The sequence below is a fragment of the Bos indicus genome, chromosome 1 (genome assembly GCF_029378745.1).
Source record: "Bos indicus isolate NIAB-ARS_2022 breed Sahiwal x Tharparkar chromosome 1, NIAB-ARS_B.indTharparkar_mat_pri_1.0, whole genome shotgun sequence".
NCBI lineage: Eukaryota > Metazoa > Chordata > Mammalia > Artiodactyla > Bovidae > Bos > Bos indicus.
In genome coordinates this window covers 70,059,248-70,079,630 of record NC_091760.1, presented here as the reverse complement: position 1 = coordinate 70,079,630, position 20,383 = coordinate 70,059,248, and the positions used below count along the sequence as shown (strand labels likewise).

The window sequence follows — 20,383 nt, the reverse complement described above, 5'->3', positions numbered from 1 at the left end:
CATTTTACAGGTTAAAAAGCAAACAACCCAAGTGAAAACTAAGGCCCTGCAAAGTAACCAGTGGCCCAGCTTCTGTAACTGCTTTGTGAGAGGCCAGGTTTGCAGCCCACAGTTCTTCCGTCACACAAGGCTGTGTTTGTCCTAAGAACTTTCTTGCACCCAGGGTGTGTAACCTGCGTTAGAATGCCAAGTTCAGTGAAGAACTAGAAGAAATTAGAAATGAGGAATGGGGTTATCGAAGATGGATAAGGGAACTGTCAGGTACAGTGACACAACTTGGAATCATCTTAAATCTCTTACTGTTGTATTTAACACAGAAAAAGTTCTTAGTAAATGCTTTTTTGAGAGAACAAATGTCTGTATCCTTTGAAATTGTTATTTGTGTGATTTCTACTGCCCATGAGCTGAGGAGGATCATCAAGACTTTTTAAGAAGGTGGTGTCAAATGACAAAACTAAAACAATTTGGTAACGAATTTGATGTCCTTTATTAAAGGGAAAGTAATTCATGGACTGGGGAAGTACAGGGCCTCACAAACCATGTGAGGAACACTCTTTTGGAGCTACTTTGGGCAAGAGTGAGTTTTACTGAGTGTTAAAGTGCTGCACTCAATATGCCAGCAAATTTGGAAAACTCAGCAGTGGCCACAGGACTGGAAAAGGTCAGTTTTCATTCCAGTCCCAAAGAAAGGCAATGCCAAAGAATGCTCAAACTACTGCACAATTGCACTCATCTCACACGCTAGTAAAGTAATGCTCAAAATTCTCCCAGCCAGGCTTCAACAGTACATGAACCATGAGCTTCCAGATGTTCAAGCTGGATTTAGAAAAGGCAGAGGAACCAGAGATCAAATTGCCAACATCCGTTGGATCATTGAAAAAGGAAGAGAATTCCAGAAAAACATCTTCTGCTTTATTGACTATGCCAAAGCCTTTGACTGTGTGGATCACAACAAACTGTGAAAAATTCTGAAAGAGATAGAAATACCAGACCACCTTATCTGCCTCCTGAGAAATCTGTATGCAGGTCAAGAAGTAACAGTTAGAACTGGACATGGAACAACAGACTTGTTTCAAATCGGGAAAAGAGTACATCAAGGCTGTATATTGTCACTCTGCTTTTTTAACTTATATGCAGAGTACATCATGGGAAATGCTGGGCTGGATGAAGCACAAGCTGGAATCAAGATTGCTGGGAGAAATATCAATAACCTCACATATGCAGATGGCACCACCCTTATGGCAGAAAGCAAAAAGGAACTACAGAGCCTCTTGATGAAAGTGAAAAAGTTGGCTTAAAACTCAACATTAAGAAAACTAAGATCATGGCATCTGGTCCCATCACTTCATGGCATAAGTAGATGGGGAAAAAATGGAAACAGTGACAGACTTTATTTTTCTGGGCTCCAAAATCACTGTAGATGGTGATTGCAGCCATGAAATTAAAAGATGGCTTGCTTCTTGGAAGGAAAGTCATGACTAACCTAGATAGCATATTAAAAAGCAGAGACATTACTTTGCTAACCAAGGTCCATCTAGTCAAAGCTATGGTTTTTCCAGTAGTCATGCATGGATGTGACAGTTGGACCAAAAGAAAGCTGAGTGCTGAAGAATTGATGCTTTTGAACTGTGCTGTTGGAGAAGACTCTTGAGAGTCCCTTGGACTGCAAGGAGATCCAACCAGTCAATCCTAAAGAAATCAGTCATGAATATTCATTGGAAGGACTGATGCTGAAGCTGAAGCTCCAGTACTTTGGCCGCCTGATGTGAAGAGCTGACTCATTTAAAAAGACCCTGATGCTGAGAAAGATTGAAGGCAGGAGGAGAAGACGACGACAAAGGATGAGATGGCTGGATGGCATTACCTACTCAATGGACATGAGTTTGAGCAAGCTCCGGGAGTTGGTGATGGACAGGGAAGCCTGGGATGCTGCAGTCCATGGGGTTGCAAAGAGTTGGACATGACTGAGCAACTGAACTGAACTGAGTTTTATAGAACATAGAAGCAGCAATGGGGAAACAGGGCATGATTGTCTAGGGTTGCATATCTGACCTTATGTAGAAAAAAGTTTAGAGCCCAGAGTTGGCTTCAGTATTGAGGATGGGCTGACTGATGCGCTGCATTACTAATCAAGGGGAGCATTTTAGGAACTTGAAAGTTGGACTTGCTGATGTGGCACCCCAGGCAGGTGTAGCTGCATCTTGGGGCTAGAAATGTATTTCAGCAACTTGTACCCTACTAAAATAAGGGTCGAATTTGAAAATTGTTTAAAATACAGGGATCAAGTCAAAGTGTTATTTTTTAAGGTAGAAAAATCTGAGAATATAGACATCAGTCAAAGTCAAGACATGCTCGTAACCTATTCCTAGCTGCACCCTGTAGGAAATAAGCAAGGAGTTTTCTGTTTAAGAATGGAGACGGAAATGATTTTATTTTGAAACAGTATGGAAAAGTATACTTGCCCAGAGACTCAAATGCCAGGTTTCCAGTTCCAGGGTCAGCATGTACAGCACAATGACTCCCTGAGCCTCAATTTCCTCATCTGTAAAATCAGATTACCACCTGCTCTGCTTCCCACTCAAGGATATTATGAAGAGCAAATAAAATAATGTATTTGAGCAAGCTTGGGAAGTGGTAGGATTCTTCAGATGGGAGGTGTCCTTTGACATTAGGTTTCTAATCTCTTGGACCAGAACTGAAAGCAATGAAAGTGATAAACTACTCTGAATACAGAGCAATAATTATGGGTCTTTTAAGAGTAAATCACCAGTGAAAAAATTGCCCTAGAGCCAGATGATGTAACTGCAGTGTGAAGATGTGACTATGCCTGGGGGACACTGTGGAGCCTTATTCACGTTCACACGGATGCAGAGGCCATGTTTACTGCGCTGATTGAGAAGAGATCTGTACTTGCCGGTTACCATATGTGTGTTTCTGCACAGAGAGTCTGGGTGCAGACCTAGACCTGAGGATGGAGTGGGGGGACTGTTCTGGAAGCCTGTGTGTGGAGTGTCCCACAGGCACCGTGGATCAGGAGGAGAGCCGCTTACTGTGTTAACAATCATCTTTCCCTTTTCAAGTCATTTAGCTTCATTGTTCATAAACATCAGAGGAACATGCAAATTAGAGTGTGCTGAAACGCTTTCATTTGGCCAAGAATGTTTTCAAAGAGCTCCCTGCTGCTCAGAAAGAGTCCTAAGCAGCTGGCTTCACTGAACTGTAGAACAAGCAAAAAGATGTTAAATAAGGATTAAGGGCTTTAGACAGTAAGTATACGATGTTAAATGTTTTCCCTGGCTCATTTGTGGGCCTTTTTCTTAATTCAGCAGGCAAGCTTTCTGTGAAAGAGCAGCTTCATGGGTTTCTGTGTTGAGATTTTTTTTTTTCTTGTCCAGAGGGAGAGATAAGAATTTAATCTAAAGGAAGATAAGAACCAGATATAAGGCAGGCTACCCTAATTTTTGATTGCCTACCCATTTGTAAGTTCCATTCCCCTCAGGCCCAATCAGCACAAATTGATGTTAACTGGAATTTTATTTTAGGAGTGAAATGGACCTTGGAAAATGGGGCTACATGCTTTTGTGTCTGAACCCAATGGTATCTTGAATATGGGTTGTTTTCATATACAGCTTATCATCATGGAGTCTGACAGCTCCCTGGGGTGGGGTCCTGCTGCAGATGTTTGACACCTTTCTCTGCAGCCACTTAGTTGCCCTTAGACTGTTGGATTCCTCAGGGGTCTGTGGGTTTAGGGGGTAGAACACCTTGGAACATGGACGCACGTGATGTTAAATGTTAATTTTGGCCCTTGGGAGCTGGGTGATCCTGGGAAGTAACCCAGCTTCTGGAAGCCTCTTTTATCAGTGATAGAACAGACATTTCCTCTGAGCAAGAGGAATAGGGATTGGATAGAGGTGACTAATGAGAAGAGGAAATCAGAGCACACCCTTGAAGTTAGGGCTTGCTTACTAACTTGATAAAAGACCTAGAAGGCAAGAACTTTGCTTCATCCAAAGCTTTATAGGGGTTGACAAGTCTTTCCAGCCCCAGGTCTCCCTCCCCTCCTCCTTGAACTGTGTCCTTAGCTCACCTCTCTTCTCTGCCACAGCTTCACTGAGCATCCAAGGTGTGAGAGCCCACTGGAGAGGTGAGGAAGGCTTGTGCTCATGTAGGCTAAAGGCTCCTTGGAGCCTCTCACCCAGAGGTCTGCTCAGTCTCAGCCTTCAGCTCAACTGAGTAGGTGCTCATGTTGCTAGAGGAGCCCTGAGGAGGGAGAGGTGGTCTCCACCCTCCAGGAGAAAGAAATGTTTAGAGAGCATCCTGGGAGGTGGAGGAAAGCTGGGTGCCCTGAGATTTATAGATGCTCACACTTGTGCAGGTTGACCTTGTGAGGTCTAACAGGTTATGTTTTCATTTTCAGTTAGAACCTTCGTGACAGAGTTTAAACTAAAGAAAACATTTCTTAATACCACTGTGGAAAAACATTCAGACCTCCGTGAAGTTGAAAATGAGATCACCAAAATGGTAAGTTTCCCAAGAGGCATCTCCCTGCTACTCCTTTGTTTTCTAGAACAGATTTTATTCAGAGTGGAAACTTCCTGAGGATCACCTGTATCTTCATTTCTATCATACTTGAAAGGCGAATGTCAGGGTAAAATTAAAGGCCTCTCAGAAATAGTAGGGAGGTGTTGAGAACTAGTGATGTTGGTAGAAGCATTTCTTCTAATGTGTCTTCCTGAACTGCTTTTATCAATGCCTTGGCATTTATTTCTTTTCCATGTCACACACTTAGATGACATGCACTAGTAAGAGCTGTTGGTAAAGAGGAAAGACCTAGAGAATCCTGCCATCCCATCTGCTGTTAACCTGCTATGTGACTTTTTTGTGTGTGTCTCAGAACTTGGGGCGGAGAAGGCAATGGCACCCCACTCCAGTACTCTTGCCTGGAAAATCCCATGGATGGAGGAGCCTGGTAGGCTGCAGTCCATGGGGTCGCCAAGGGTTGAACACGACCAAGCGACTTCACTTTCACTTTTCACTTTCATGCATTGGAGAAGGAAATGGCAACCCACTCCAGTGTTCTTGCCTGGAGAATCCCAGGGACGGGAGCCTGGTGGGCTGCCATCTATGGGGTTGCACAGAGTCGGACACAGCTGAAGCGACTTAGCAGCAGCAGCAGAACTTGGGGAGAATGATGCTTTTTCTCAAGGGAATGACAAAGGTGGAGGTTAATCCCATTATCCAGGGTTGAGAATTCACTGAATGGATTATCTGGGGGCCTTTGATTCTTCTTCTTTCCCTCCTCTCCTCCTTTTTGTCAGGAAAAAAGTAAAAATGGAGAGGAAGGAAGAAGAGTCAGAAATGAAGCTCAGACAGTATTTTGCTTCTCAGCTGCTACCAGAGTCTGAGTTAATGCTCAGAAACTTGAAATTTGCCATTAAAATAAGTTTTAGAGATTGATTTCTGATTTTAATTTTACTTGTTCTTTATGGGTAAGAGTATATTAGCCAAAACCTATAAGATTTTAGAAGACCATGGGTTTGATTTGTGTAAAAATTAGATTCCAGTTCCCTTTCTGTATGAGCATCTACTCTGTAGCAGGCACTTTGCCTCCTGTAGGAGGTATTGCCAACACCTTTACAGATGAAAACTGGAGGGCTCTGGAAGTTAATGACATTGCCTGAGATTACACAGAGCAGGTGCAAAGTTAGGAAACAATCCGCTAGACCACTGTCACTTCTGATACCAATTGTGAGTTCAGGAATCTCCAAGAGACAGTTTTGATAATGCACTAGAAGTACTCAGAAATCTCACTGAAAGTTGTTAAATTCAACATTAGGGTTTATTACAGTGGAAAGAGCCAGGTAACAGCCAAGGGAAGAGATGCATGGGACAAAGTCCAGAAGGGTTTCAAATTCATTCCAGTCATCCTCTCTCTGTGAGGTCATAGACAGGGTTAACTCCTCTCGGCAATGATGTATACAGTATTCATGGAGCATCGCCAACCAGGCAGACTCACCGAGCCTTGGTGTCTGAAGCCAAAACACAGATAGTTGTCTGTAATCCTGACCTGAGTCTCTAGCCCCTCTGGAGGTCCAGCTGGTACCTTGTAACTCAAAACCCCCAGCATAAATCATACTATTAGACTATCTGGAGTGGCCAGGGCTTCCAGATCTACAAAGGCAGGACATTCCAAAGGATTAGAGATTACCTTCTAGGAGTCAAGGGCTGGACCTCTCTTTGGTTAAGGTCAAATTCTTTACTAAATGGCAGGGTTTTATGTCTACTAACCCTATAGTGAGTGTTCTTGGCACCCTACTGCAGCTGCCTCTTTGCTGGGCTGTAGGTCAGTATTTCCTTCTAAGATAGTATAGGGGCTGAGAACCTCCTGCAGAGATATAGTCCTTCCCATTACACAGTCCTCAATGACCCATCTGCTTTGCTCAGTTTTACCCAATATCAACCGGCTTCCCTGGTGGCTCAGTGGTGAAGAATCCGCCTGTCAATGCAGGAAATGCAGGAGACACAGATTTGATTCCTGGGCAACCCAGGCACGGCAACCCACTCCAGTATTCTTGCCTGGAAAATCCCACGGACAGAGGAACCTGATGGGCTGCATGCAGTCCATAGGGTCACAAAGAGTGGGACATGACTGAAGCAACACACTCACACACACCCAGTATCAACATATAATTTATTAGTGATGTGACATCCCTACCCCCAAGAAATAGCAAAGATTTAGGGAATGACTAGAGAGGATTTAGGCTGTGACTCAAATGGCCTTTCCCAAGATGCTGCTCTGTTCTGAAATATGCTATTTCTGTTTTTTCCTGGGGAAAAAGAAAATTTAATAATAATACATCATTGCCTTATGAATATAAAGCAATGTTAATACAAAGACAAAAAGGGTTTGATAGCATCCTGTGTCTGAATCCATCTTGTGAAGGATGAGATATGTCTGACACACGCTTTGAAGACAGGTAGACTGCATTGGTCAAGGTATTGAGACCCTCAGCTGCATGGAAGGAAGCCCCAAGCCCCAGTTCATGCTATGGGCGGAGTGGGGAGGCAGGCATGGTACATCATGCCCCACAGGGGTTTTCTGCTCTTTCCAAGGGCACAAGGCAAACACAGGGAGTCACTCTTAATTTGCTCTCAACAAAAGGGCTCTTGACCCATGTAATGTAATTTCTCACGGAGAGCCTTTTTGAAGAGGATCTATCTGTGAGTTAGGTCAACTCATTGTAGATTACGAAGGGTCTGTGTAAGGCCTGCCAGACCTGAGGGAGCTGAAAGGAACCCAGCCTTCTCAGGAAGTCTTGTTCACTGTGCAAAGTCCAAATAAACAGTTGCCTCTGAGGTTTTTTGAAACCCTGGGTCTTAGATGAGATCTGCTCCTTTGAAGATGTTTTGCATCCAAGGGCGCTATTCTGAACATCATTTCCTGCCAAGGTTTCCCCTCACTGATTTACTATCTGCCTCTCTCCCTTTGTGCTCATGGAACAACAGAGTGAGAGCAGAAAGGCATTTAAGAAAGGAACAAAAGAAGGGCACCACTCCTGTGTGAGGCTGCCTGCTGGTAACTCCATGACTGGAGAATGCCTGTTTGATCTTGAAAATAGGAAATTGGTTCTAGGTTCAAGGCTTTTTTTGTCTGACTTACAGTTAATGATAAACTTCTTCCTTTCAGTTAAATGTGTGTTTCTCAACATTACCTGGTTATACCCGATCCACAGCTCATGTTTCTAGGTAAGTAGCAGGATTATATGTACTTGTTTGTGGACCAGTCCTATAGAAAGGGGAGGATATTCTAACAAGTGTGATGGCAACAAAACTGGCCCCTATTTTGACTGTAATGTAATTTCTCATGGAGAACCTTTTGGAAGAGGACCTATCTGTGAGTTAGGTCAGTTCATTGTAGGCTACGAGGGGTGATCCCAGGCCAAGGTCACAGAACCTTCATGCTCTCCCAGGCCCTCACTGGAGAATGGGGAGGACACTCATTTTCCAAAAATCCTGGGACCCACATATCAGGTTAGGATGATTAAAACATGCATACTTTGCCTGTAGGGAGTCCAGTGTTGTGGTGATGTCACTGCAAGCCACCTTTTCCCTGGCCTCCAACGTGACGCTGTTCGACCTGGCCGACAGGATGCAGAAATGCGTCAACTCCTGCTGGGCCTCTGCGGAGGTCTGCCAACTTTTGGGGTCTCAGAGGCGGATCTTTAGAGGTAAGAGAGGGGCCCTCTGGGAGGGCCCCCCCATCCAGTTAGGCACAGACCTAGGGTAGAAGTGTAAGGCCTTCTGGGTGCAGGTCCAAGAAACTTGTCATAGAGCTGGCCTGTCTTTGAAATGGGCATTAAGTACAAGGGCTTTGTGTGTGTATATCTTTGTGTACATGTGCCCCCCGCCCCACACACACACAATCCTGTACACACAGCCTTGAAGTCTCCCAGTCCTTGGCATGCTGTTTCTGTTTCTCCTCTACAGCGTTGGTATTGGAAGGGATATAGGAGCAGATGTAATGAAGCAGAAATCACTCTTCTTTCCCTTGAAAGGCTCCCTCCCTCTGGGGAGGTAGAATTCACACACAGAATGTACAACACTTGTCAATTGCCCGAAACCGTCATCATGACATGCCGTTAGGTAAATACAGCACGCGCAGTGTCTCCCATCCTCCTGTGTATTTGTTTGCAGATTCTAAATGCACAGACACATAGATGAAGATTAGAGGCCAGACAGCTCATGGTGCCGTCCGTGATTTCTCTTTTCTTGTTCTTTATCTGTTAGCTTCTACAGAGCATCTGGTGTGAAACAGATGAATAAAGGGATTAGGAACAAGTTTGGAAGGCAAATTTGGGTCTTGGAAGGGAGCTTTCGCCTCTGGGATGGGAAAATTCTGCTGGCATCAAAAGTGCTTCCTCATGCAGGGGGGCCTGCCCCCGCTGCGTCTCATAAGTGGTCTGAGCTGGCTCTGGTTGGCTCATTTTACTACACACAGGACTGGTGAGGGACGCAGAGTCAGAGTCAGCCTCCCCATCTGGTGCCCAGATGCTCAACTGTAGGTAGCAGGTTTGGCGCTCTGTCTGCGAGCAGATCCTGGACCTTCCCGGTGGGCCAGAGCTTTGTAAGAGCTGGTCCTAAAAGCCCTCCTTGTGGACTGTGCTCTGTAGAGCTGGGAGCTCACCTTTTGTTCTGGGATAAATGCTAGAGCTTTGGCCCATTTCAGGGCTAGTTATTCACTTGAAGGAAAAAGGAAAGAGCCCAACATTCTGGAGTTGAAGTTGCTATCATTCAGCTTCATTGGGGAATTAGCTAAAAAGTTCCTGCCCTCTCATACTGTGCTCTACCTTTTGAGGCAGGAACTCTTTGATTGGGCTTTCTTTTTCTTGCCAGTGATGCAAAGGTCCTGCTTTTTCCTTCCCAGAAAGGGGAAAGGGCACCTTTCAGTTCATAAAACACGTATGCTGTGTGTTCTGCATGGTCAACATTGTATCAGGTTACTTTGTCCTCAGTGAACACATTTCATGTCTTGCCAATCAAGTGGCCAGATATATGGGTTTGTAAGGCCCTACCGGTGGCTGCCCTGCTCATGCTGTGGCCCTCCTTCTTCCAGCTGCTTATGGGAAATCTCCTGTCTTCCCTTGCTTCCTTGCCAAAGTCCCATGCTTTTTATTTTTTAAAGACTTAAAAAAAAATATTTAGAGCAGTGTTAGTTTCATAGAAAAATTGAGAGGAAGATATAGAGATTTCCCATATATTTCTGCCCACACAGGGGCTGGTGCCTGTTCTTTGACTCTGCTTTCCGAGCCCCTGAGATCAAAGACAGCCGAGCCTCCTGGCTGAACCCGGCCTCCCTTCTCTGTTTGCCCTCCCAGGGCTTCTCCAGGTTTTGCCAGCCTGTGTTTGGTGTCTCACTCACCTCTCTGAGTGCTCGAGAGTCGGGCTGGATGAGCAGAAGCGGTCAGGTTTTGTCATCTGGTTGTTCCCAGCATATGAGAGGCCGTGGGCTACCCTGGATGCTGCCATTGGATGGGCGGGATTTTCCCTTTCAATTCACAAAACATCTACTTCCTCGCCTTTCAAAGAACTGTAGCTCTCATCTCTCCAGAGGTTTCGAGTCCTTGGAAACCCCCCAGAGGAGTGCCCCAGCCTTAGATTTACATCAGTTCTCATTGTCTGTTTGGCGGATGTTATGCCCAGGAAGGACCATGGGAATTGTGGATGCAGAAAAATCACATCGCCAGGCTTAAAATGAAAACTGCATTATATGTGGTTCTATTTGACGGATTGATGACAAAATATTAAAAATCTGTAGGACAGCAACCCCTCCGTCACAAAGCCAGGGCCAGCTTCGCCTGCCTTCGAGGGAATCTGCTTCAATTGAGGGCAGAGTCGCTTCAGCAAGGCAAGTGGTATTTGCCTGCAGGCGGGCTTTGCGGGCAGGGCAGAGGGAAAACATGACATTGGCTTCCAGAAAATATCTAATCAGCCCAGGCAGCTCAGACTGGCTGCTGCACAAACTAGTACCGGCCTGGAATTGCCTTTTGTGCTGGAGGTATTTCTTTATGTTAAGACTTCAAAACGTTTAGATGAGAGATTGTGGCCTTTTCGTACGCCCTCTGTGCCAGCTTCACAGTTTGCTTGGTGAGATTTTCCATTTTTCATTTTTCTCCCTTAAATGCAAACCTTTTACAATAAACAAAGGAAATTCTATCACACACACAAATAGGGTTCTGATTTAGCACGCCAGCTTCCACTGATAAAGACAGGAAATTCAGCACCGAGAGCTGAAGCTGTGTCCTAAGCTAACCTCCCTGTGAGCAAGCCACCCATAGGCCCCCAGCTCTCAGGACTCAGACAAGGGGGCAGATGCCGGGGTCCCTGGAGGGGTCCGGGGTCACACGAGCCTGCCTGAGCTTGGGAGGGGCGCAGTTTTGCCGCGTGAAGAGCAGGCACCTGGTTTGGGTTTTGCATCAGGTGGTGGTGGCCTTCAGGTGGGAGAAGGGAGCCCAAACCTCGCTGCCCGGTGTGCACCCGTGGCCCTTGCTCAGCTCTGTCCCCACGCTGAACTTGTTCACACCCACCAAAACCAGCGGTGTACGTCAGTCTGTAAATGGTGTAAATAAGATACTCTCCACTATCCCTTGATTTATGTTTCTGTTCTGTTGTCTGTAAATCCCAATTACGTGTGCTTTTTGTCCAGACCTATCTTAGATGGTAAAAGCACCCTCACTGTGTCCGCTGTGTACAACCTCAGAAGGGGCCTGCTGGTTAGTGCCTCGTGAGGGCCTGCTGTATACAACCCATTCAACCCGAGAGAGGGTTCACTGTGCACAGCCTCACAGAGGGCCTGCTGTGTACAGCCTCTGAGAGGGCCTGCTGTTTACACCTCTGAGAGGGCCTGCTGTGTACAGCCTCTCAGAGGGCCTGCTGTATACAGCCTCTGAGAGGGCCTGCTGTGTACAGCCTCTGAGAGGGCCTGCTGTTTACAGCCTCACAGAGGGCCTGCTGTTTACACCCCTGAGAGGGCCTGCTGTATACAGCCTCTGAGAGGGCCTGCTGTTTACAGCCTCACAGAGGGCGTGCTGTTTACAGCCTCTGAGAGGGCCTGCTGTTTACAACCTCTGAGAGGGCCTGCTGTATACAGCCTCACAGAGGGCCTGCTGTTTACAGCCTCACAGAGGGCCTGCTATTTACAGCCTCACAGAGGGCGTGCTGTATACAGCCTCTGAGAGGGCCTGCTGTTACAGCCTCACAGAGGGCCTGCTGTTTACAGCCTCACAGAGGGCTTGCTGTTTACAGCCTCTGAGAGGGCCTGCTGTTTACAGCCTCTGAGAGGGCCTGCTGTATACAGCCTCTGAGAGGGCCTGCTGTTTATACCTCTGAGAGGGCCTGTTGTTTACAACCTCTGAGAGGGCCTGCTGTATACAGCCTCACAGAGGGCCTGCTGTTTACAGCCTCACAGAGGGCGTGCTGTATACAGCCTCTGAGAGGGCCTGCTGTTTACAGCCTCACAGAGGGCTTGCTGTATACAGCCTCTGAGAGGGCCTGCTGTTTATACCTCTGAGAGGGCCTGTTGTTTACAACCTCTGAGAGGGCCTGCTGTATACAGCCTCACAGAGGGCCTGCTGTTTACAGCCTCACAGAGGGCGTGCTGTATACAGCCTCTGAGAGGGCCTGCTGTTTATACCTCTGAGAGGGCCTGTTGTTTACAACCTCTGAGAGGGCCTGCTGTATACAGCCTCACAGAGGGCCTGCTGTTTACAGCCTCACAGAGGGCGTGCTGTATACAGCCTCTGAGAGGGCCTGCTGTTTACAGCCTCACAGAGGGCTTGCTGTTTACAGCCTCACAGAGGGCCTGCCACATACAGCCCAAGCGAGGATTCACTGTGTGCAACCTCAGAGGGCCACACGCGCCTCAGTGAATGCTCTTTGATGATCATGAAAGAGTTCTTTGTTGTCCTTGAAATGAGCATGGCCCACATGCCCAGGGCTGGACAAAGCCAGGTGGATATGCACACATAGAAGAACTGAGGCTAAAGTGAGGGAGGCAGAGCAGGGAAGGGTGAGCGCCCTCTCGGCCCGGTAACCGGTTGTCGAGTGCCACCTTCAGCATGTGTGTGTCAAGCCTGAGTGTGTGACCAGTCCCACCAGGTCCTGGCCACCCAGAGCCGAGCCAGCCCCAGGCGCAGGGGAGGCGGACAGTGACGGAGCACAGATACCCAGATTACATTCCACTCCTCTTCTCAAGTCTACTCGGCAGCAGTGGGCTGAGACAGGTCTTCTTCCCTGAGAGGGCAGGGGCATGCTTTCTGGGTTTGGGCTGGTTCTCCACTGCAGCCCTTGAGTGAGAAGGTGCAGAGGACCCCACCTATTGGGTGCTGTATTTGCAGGGGATGCTGGAGTTGGGGATGCCACCCCATTTCTTCTGGGTTTGCTTTCTCCCTGTGGCACGCTGTGTAAACTTTTAGTAACAGGCTGGGCCAGCCCCGGGGAAGGAGTGGAAGAAGGCAGTGCAGAAGGGCCCCCTGAGAGGAGTGCACTTCATGCAGGCTCTTTTGGAAACTGTTCTCTGAGCCTCTTGAAATAGAAAGTTCATGCATCTAAGTGTTTGACATGGAGGAGGTTTTGTTTTGTTTCAGTGTCTTGTTTTTCCATTTCAGCGGGCAGCTTGTGCAAGCGGAAGACTCCAGAATGTGACAAGGAGACCTCCATCTGCACCGATTTGGACGGGGTCGCGCTGTGCCAGTGCAAGTCTGGTTACTTCCAGTTCAACAAGATGGACCACTCCTGTCGAGGTAGCAGCAGGTCTGGGGCCCTGGGGCCCGAGGGATGGTGGGGAGGGGCCTCTGTCTGCTCTGGGGGTGACTGTTCTAATCTGGGGGTAACTGGTCCTGGTTGTTTGGCTCCCAGCAGGGTTGAATTTGTTATCTCCTTGGAATAATAGCATTATCTCTGACTGGTGCGCACTAGTCTGGCCAATCAGATTCAAAGGAAAAGAAAAAAGAATGGAATGCCTGGGGTGGCCAGGCCTTTTCTTTTTTTTCCTACTTAAAGGAAGTTAGAAAAATTACTGTTTTAATTCCTAAAGCTTTATTCTATTGTCTGCTAATCTTTTAAAATGGAAATACCAGCATGAAGGCAGGGGTGTACCCTTTAGCAGTAGCTGGCAGCTTGGGAGACCTGAGTCAGAACCCTCTTCTGCCTGCCCGTCCTCTCTCGGGCAAGTCACTTTGCTTCGCTGAGCCCGAGTTCCCTCTTCTGTGCAGTGGGTGCAGTGAGGCTTCATCAGATATTCTAGGAATTAAAGAGGCAGTGGTTATGGAGGTACTTTGTAAGCCATCAGCATTTGCTCTTGTGTTTTACCCAGGTTATTATTGAACCAGTGGGTTCTGGTTTAAAAGATTTTATGTCAGAAACCTGATTCTGCTAACCTTTGGGTGAGGATTAAATTCATCCAGTTTCATACATGGGCTGTTCAGTGAATACAGTGCACGAATACTGCTTTAAAATAAAATGTATTAAAATCCAGAGCACTGGATACCCTGACTTATGAAAGCCTGCTGCAATTCACAGTCACAGGAAAACTGGCAACATAAAGGTGTCATGTAGCCTTAGGCCTCGCATCACATGAGAACGTGTGTGGCCCAGTTTTCCTGCTCAGTCAACACCTGCCAGTGACAGATGTACTGGAATCTGAGTGAAAACGGTGTCCTAGGGAAGGTGACATGCCACTTATTTCCGTCAAGGCCTCCTGTTAGAGGAGAGGATAAAAATGCATCTCAGGGCAGTGCTGTATCCTGAGCTTCGGACCCTCTGACTTAGGTACTTTAAAAGTGCAGCTTCTCGGCTCTGCATGCAGCCCTGAGCAGGGTTTGGAGAAGGGGCCTACGCTGGGGCAGCGGGCCTGATGCTGACACTCAGGGCACTGCTCAGCACCCCGCCAGTCTACCACTCTGATGTGGAGATGCTGCTTCCTAGTTCCTTCTTACCTGGTTTCATGCAGAGTGCTCCTGGCCTGTCTTAACTGGGGCACTGAGCCCACTTCGGGCGGGCAGGGGACATCTGCTGACATCCACGTGTGCTGGGGCCAAGGAGTGGTGGCTTCTGTGCACAGGGCCTGTGCAGTTTCAGGTGGTCTCAAGAGTAGCCCTGCCACCTCTGCTTCTGACTGGCCTAAGTCATTTACCTCTCTGGGCAAGTCCACAATTTCCTAATTGTGTCGCTTACAGACTAGCGTTAGCAATAGCAGAGCTGCCGAAGATTTACCATTTGCAGGGACACAGGCACCAGCAACATTATGTGTGTTAAGTAGTGACCCAAGAATCGGAATAAGGAAGCTGTGGTTAGCTTTTGGGCTTACGGCCAAGGCCCTACTTAGCCTGGTTTCTGCGGCATCCTGTTGGTTAGATTTTCATCCGTGACAATCAGGGCTCCATGAATGGATCCTGGAGCTCCTTGGGCCACAGACCTGTGGCTGGGTTCTGAGGGGTTACAGTGACATCTTCTGGCCATTGGTGCTGGAGCACAGGGATGGTTAAAAGGAGTTCTCTTTAGGACACCTCAAATGTGGGTAAAATCCCTGGTGTAAACTGAGGATAAAGGCATGTGGGTGTGTGTTTTCTAAATCTCTACAATTAACAGTTGCATATTAGCAACTGCATATTGTTTTTTGTTGTACACACACACACATACTTCCTACTATCTCACATAAAATGTCTTTACCAGACTTTCAAAGCCTCATGTAAAATTAAAGTAGGTGTCCTTCCGATAGATGTCTTGTAGCTTCCTTCCATCATGCAGACATCCTGATGGATCCCAACCACCCATTAGCAAGTCTCTTCCTCTGACTAGACTGCAGATACTTGGACAGAGGAGCCTTGCAGGCTACAGTCCATGGGGTCCCAAAGAGTTGAACACTGCTAAGTGACTGATACTTCGCAGTGAGGTCTAGGCTGATGTGTGAAGTTCACAGCGCTGCTCAGCACGCCTCCATGGGATTCTCCAGGCAAAAATACTGGAGTGAGCAGCCTTTCCCTTCTCCAGGGGATCTTCCCAACCCAGGGATCGAACCCAGATCTCTTGCATTGCAGACAGATTCATTCCTGTCTGAGCCACCAGGGAAGTGGGTGGCTGTCTGTAGAATATGTTTGTACATTGTGGGGTTCCACAAACGTCTGTTGAAGAAACAAATGGACGATAGGCAGCAAATATGATAGGACAAGGTTGGCAGGTCTTGATTTGGTTTCCTGCAAGGGAGCAAAAAAGCCTAAAGACTCTACCATGTACTGATTTTATGTTAAAAGGCCAGAAGGCCTGAATGTGCTTATGTTCATATCAATAGGGGGAGCCCACTTCGGGCATATATGAATACTGCCACATTGATTTCATCTTCAGTGCTGTGTGGGTCAGGGTCACTCTAGGGTGTGGAGACGAGGAGCTGGGTCCTCAGGCCCACTGGAGTGCCCTGTGACAAGGCTTCCCTCCCAGAGCCTGAGAGCAGCCCATGGTAGCCCATGGTACCAGGCCCATGGTAGCAGTCGGTCTTTGATGAATGACTGAATGGGCCCATCTGAACTAAGGAAATATCATTATACCAGGAAGCCAGGCCACTTCTGAAGCTACGTGAAAACAGCCCAGCCCATCAGCTCACAGACAGGACAACACAAGGACCTTACATCTGGGTGGATGACAGCCATGGTGTGGAAAGCTCCTACCTAGCAAATGAGGGTTGGGTCAGTAGAGCTGATGTAAAAACTTTTCCAGGAAGAAATGTTCAGAACAGAACAGACTAGTGTGACATCAACCTGCCTTGGGGCTGAGATGGGTGGGGATGAGTCATGGGCATCTCCAGTCCCTGTGTGGCTGCCCTGCAGTCAGAGCCAAGGGTCACCCAAGGGCAGCTTTCCCTGCTCCCATGACCCAGCTGTAGTGTGGGGACTGCCAGGCATGGCACTTCCACTCCAGGGAGACAGGAGTGCTCTGCTTGTTCCTTAGAGAAGGTCCACCTGAGTAAGGGCTTCCCTGGTGGCTCAGATGGTAAAGAATCTGCCTGAAATGCAGAAGACATAAGAGACCTCAGGTTTGATCCCTGGGTGGGGAAGATGCTCTAGAAAAGAGAATGGCTGCCCACTCCAGTATTCCTGCCTGAAGAATTCCTTGGACTGAGGAGCCTGTGGGCTGTAGTCTATGGGGTTGCAAAGAGTCAGACACAACTCAGCAAGGCACCCACACCCACACCCACCCACCCCTACGTGAGGCCTACTCAAAGTCATCAAAGATTTGGGCGCGGGGCCTGGTTCCTCCTTCCTGAAATGGGTATGATCATACTCTGCTGCTGCTGCTGCTAAGTCACTTCAGTCGTGTCTAACTCTGTGCGACCCCACAGATGGCAGCCCACCAGGCTCCCCCATCCCTGGGACCTCCAGGCAAGAACACTGGAGTGGGTTGCCATTGCCTTCTCCAATGTGTGAAAGTGAAGTCATTCAGTTGTGTCCGACCCTCAGCGACCCTATGGACTGCAGCCCACCAGGCTCCTCCATCCATGGGATTTTCCAGGCAAGAGTACTGGAGTGGGGTGCCATTGCCTTCTCCGATGATCATACTCAAACTTATTGCAAAAATGATTTGAAGCACCTAATGAAAATTCACTGTAACAAAATGAGATTTAATTTAAAAGGTAAATAAGGTTGAAGGAGAAATACAATGACTACTTTGTTGAGGCTAGAAGGAACATGAACATACAAAAAGATATACCCTAAGTTCTCACTTGTTTGGTAAAGATAGGCACTCACTCGAGTTCTGAACATCTGGGACGCTAAGGCAAAGAGAGAAACGTGATTTGGGGGAAAAAAATAGTAACCATAAAATAAATAGTTCTTTAGGACCATCCCCATTTTTCTAGATCCTGGGACCCAAGAGAAGTTTCTCTGGAAAGTCCACAATGTGATCCATGATAGCCTGTGATAAATACCCTAGGCTATGCCTGGGGCTGCTGCTACTAAAAGATTGCCTTTAATAAAGCAAGTGTAGCTCAGGAGAAGTGAATCCAGGGGAGCTGAAACAGTGCAGTGCAGGCTCACAGCTCTCATGATCTGCTGTGAGAGAATTTAGGTTATTTAGAACAGTATTTCCCACACCATTCTGTAAGACTCTAGTGATATGTCAATAGTCTATGACAATAAAATAGATGCTAGAATCATTTAGTGTCTAACAGTGAAAAATAGAACAACATCAAGCACGTCTACGTGTGTGCGTGCCAAGTCGCTTCAGTCATGTCCGACTCTTTGGGACCCTGTGGACTGTAGCCCCACTAGGCTCCTCTTTCCATGGGATTTTCCAGGCAAGAATACTGGAGTGGGTTGCCTTGCGCTTCTCCAGGGGATCTTCCCGATCCAGGAGTGGAACCCTAGTCTCTTATGTCTCCTGCATTGGCAGGCAGGTTCCTTACCACTATCACTGCCTGGGAAGCCCACGTAGTTAAATGTTAGGACGCACCGATTCTTGAAGGGAAGTCTGTGAGCGATCTCTCAATCTGTGGGGCCTGCAGCCTTTGAGCCACGTGCTGCTGGCACTCAAACGTTGCCATCAGTGTGTGCGCTGTCTGTCTAGAGATTACTGCTCTGTGCTATGTTCCTTTACTTAACTGTGATTCTTGTGTGCAGCGTATATCATACATTAACAATGAGTCAAATTTCTGTCATTCCTTGCAGCACTGAATTTATCTGAGAGGCTATTTTTTATTATCTACTTTCATCCAAGCACATGTTAGGGCTCGTGATGTTCTATCAGCTTATTGTAGTGCTGAAAATGTTCCGTAATCAGAGCAGTGCAGGAACTGCTGATGCAGGGGAATGACTGGCCCACAGCCTTCAGTGAAGCAGTGGTCTATAAGCCGCAGTGCCAGAGGGTTCAAAGCTATAGTCTTGTGTGATGTGCTGATTAGGGCTCAGCTAGGTATGTCCAGAATCCACTACACAGACCACAGGGTGAGCATTCTCTTATGGAAACTGACCATGGACCATGGCTTTCTCACTTCCTGATGGAAGGGCGCTAACAGAGCCAACGGCAGGTTAAAGAAGGTTTGACTTAAAGACGGTGAGGCATTTATCTTTTGTTTATGGAAGGAAGTTACTCAGGGACCACAGAGAACTTCCAAAAATAATTGCAAATGTTAGATAATAGTTACAATTACAGTTAGTGGTTACTGCATGCTAGGTCCTGTGGTAAGTCATTTGCATGCCTTATTTTCCTTAATCCCCTCCAAGAAACTATAAAAAAAAATTATTATTATCCTTTTTTTTATAGCTGAGAAGCTAGAATCACTAAGAGGTTAAGTTTTGGGGTCTTTTTGATAAAATTAAAGATTGAGCTGGCAGCAGTATTTAGGCCAGGTTTTAGATAATTCTAAAGTTATTTGTGGGCTTCCCGGGTGGCTGTGTGGTGAAGAATCCACCTGCCAATGCAAGAGACACAGGTTCAATCCCTGGGTCAGGAAGATCCTCTGGATAAGGAAATGGCAACCCACTCCAGTATTATTGCCTGGAAAATCTCATGGACAGAGGAGCCTGGCATACAGTCTATAGGGTTGGGGTCAGACATGACTCAGCAACTAAATAACCTACAACAAAGCTATTTTGTAGCCTTTTGGTTCTAGAACATTCTTGTGAATTTTAGGGTGGCCAGTTTTATTAACCATCAGTTGGGCCAAGATAAGTTAATAGACACGATCATGGATTTTCATTTTCTCTTTCAGCCTGTGAAGATGGATATAGGCTTGAAAACGAAACCTGTATGAGGTAGGCAGCATGTTCATTTATTCTGACGAATTTGTTCCAAACCTTATTTAGAAGTTATGTAGGTAAGTTGCCTCAGTAATTTCTTCTGATATTTGAAACTAATTCTTGTTCTTTTTTTTCCTGTCAACTCGCAGTTGCCCATTCGGCCTTGGTGGTCTCAACTGTGGAAACCGTAAGTATGCGGGCGTCCCGAGCTCCATGTGGGCAGGGCTGGTGACATATGTCTATTCCCTGCCCTCACCCTGGAGAGCAGAGTGCTCACCAGGGCTGGAGGTTTGTAGGGGAGGTCAACATTTATTTATTTACCTAGATAAGTTTTCTAGATAGCCGGACAGAGGAGTATCAGTCAATAAATGTGGCTGGGAGGGAGGGACCACCCCCAGGAGAATAGAAGAACCTCCTGGGTACTTCTTAGAGGGGCTGGAACTGGAAGAAGACCGGCAGTGACTGGTATGGAGGGAGAAGGAATCCAGGCAGAGGGGACAACCTGAACAAAGGTCTCGGGCCAGTCTGGGCCTGTGATTCTGGAGGGCAGTGTGTAAGTAGGTGTGGCTGGGACAGAGGAAGGTAGAGAGTGAAGGATTAGGTTGGCAGAGTATGTGAGGATCAGATTCTTGGGGTTTTTGATAGAGCCTGAGAATTTAGACTCTAGTCAGTAGCCTCTGTAGAACTAGCAAGTCTTAGAGCAGGAAGGCATTTTTGATCAAGAAAATCAAGTCAGGAGGCAGTGAGAAGGACAGAGAGCGTGGGGCCATTTAGACCAGTGTCGTCAGGGCGGGGGTCATGGCTGGATGCAGACTAGGGAGGCCCCTGATCTTAGCTGACGTCTGTGCCCCTGGAGTACAATGGTCGAGGGGCACTGACCATGCATGTGGCATGTTTCACACTCAATTTACTTCTCTGAGAAGAGCAGTTGGGATTCATTTCAGATCACTTTCACTGACATTTTCTTATCCTGAGACCTAAGAAGTTAAAGTGACCCTCAAAACTATTGAAAGAAATTCTAGGATATAGGATGAAAAAGGAATGGTAACAGTCAGCACTTTAGAATAGCTTTGTCGCTCATTCTGTAGAATCTTCCA

General features: G+C 47.1%; 1 protein-coding gene across 1 annotated transcript in view; it reads left to right on the top strand.

The window, feature by feature from the left end:
* Window positions 1-20,383, top strand: part of HEG1 (heart development protein with EGF like domains 1) — an 83,663-nt gene that overhangs the window by 41,109 nt on the left and 22,171 nt on the right. The window contains exons 10-15 of the mRNA XM_070788759.1: window positions 4,421-4,524; window positions 7,691-7,749; window positions 8,071-8,231; window positions 13,167-13,301; window positions 19,259-19,301; window positions 19,436-19,473. Of these exons, the coding sequence (XP_070644860.1) occupies window positions 4,421-4,524; window positions 7,691-7,749; window positions 8,071-8,231; window positions 13,167-13,301; window positions 19,259-19,301; window positions 19,436-19,473 (540 nt within the window). The remainder of the gene's footprint in view (window positions 1-4,420; window positions 4,525-7,690; window positions 7,750-8,070; window positions 8,232-13,166; window positions 13,302-19,258; window positions 19,302-19,435; window positions 19,474-20,383) is intronic.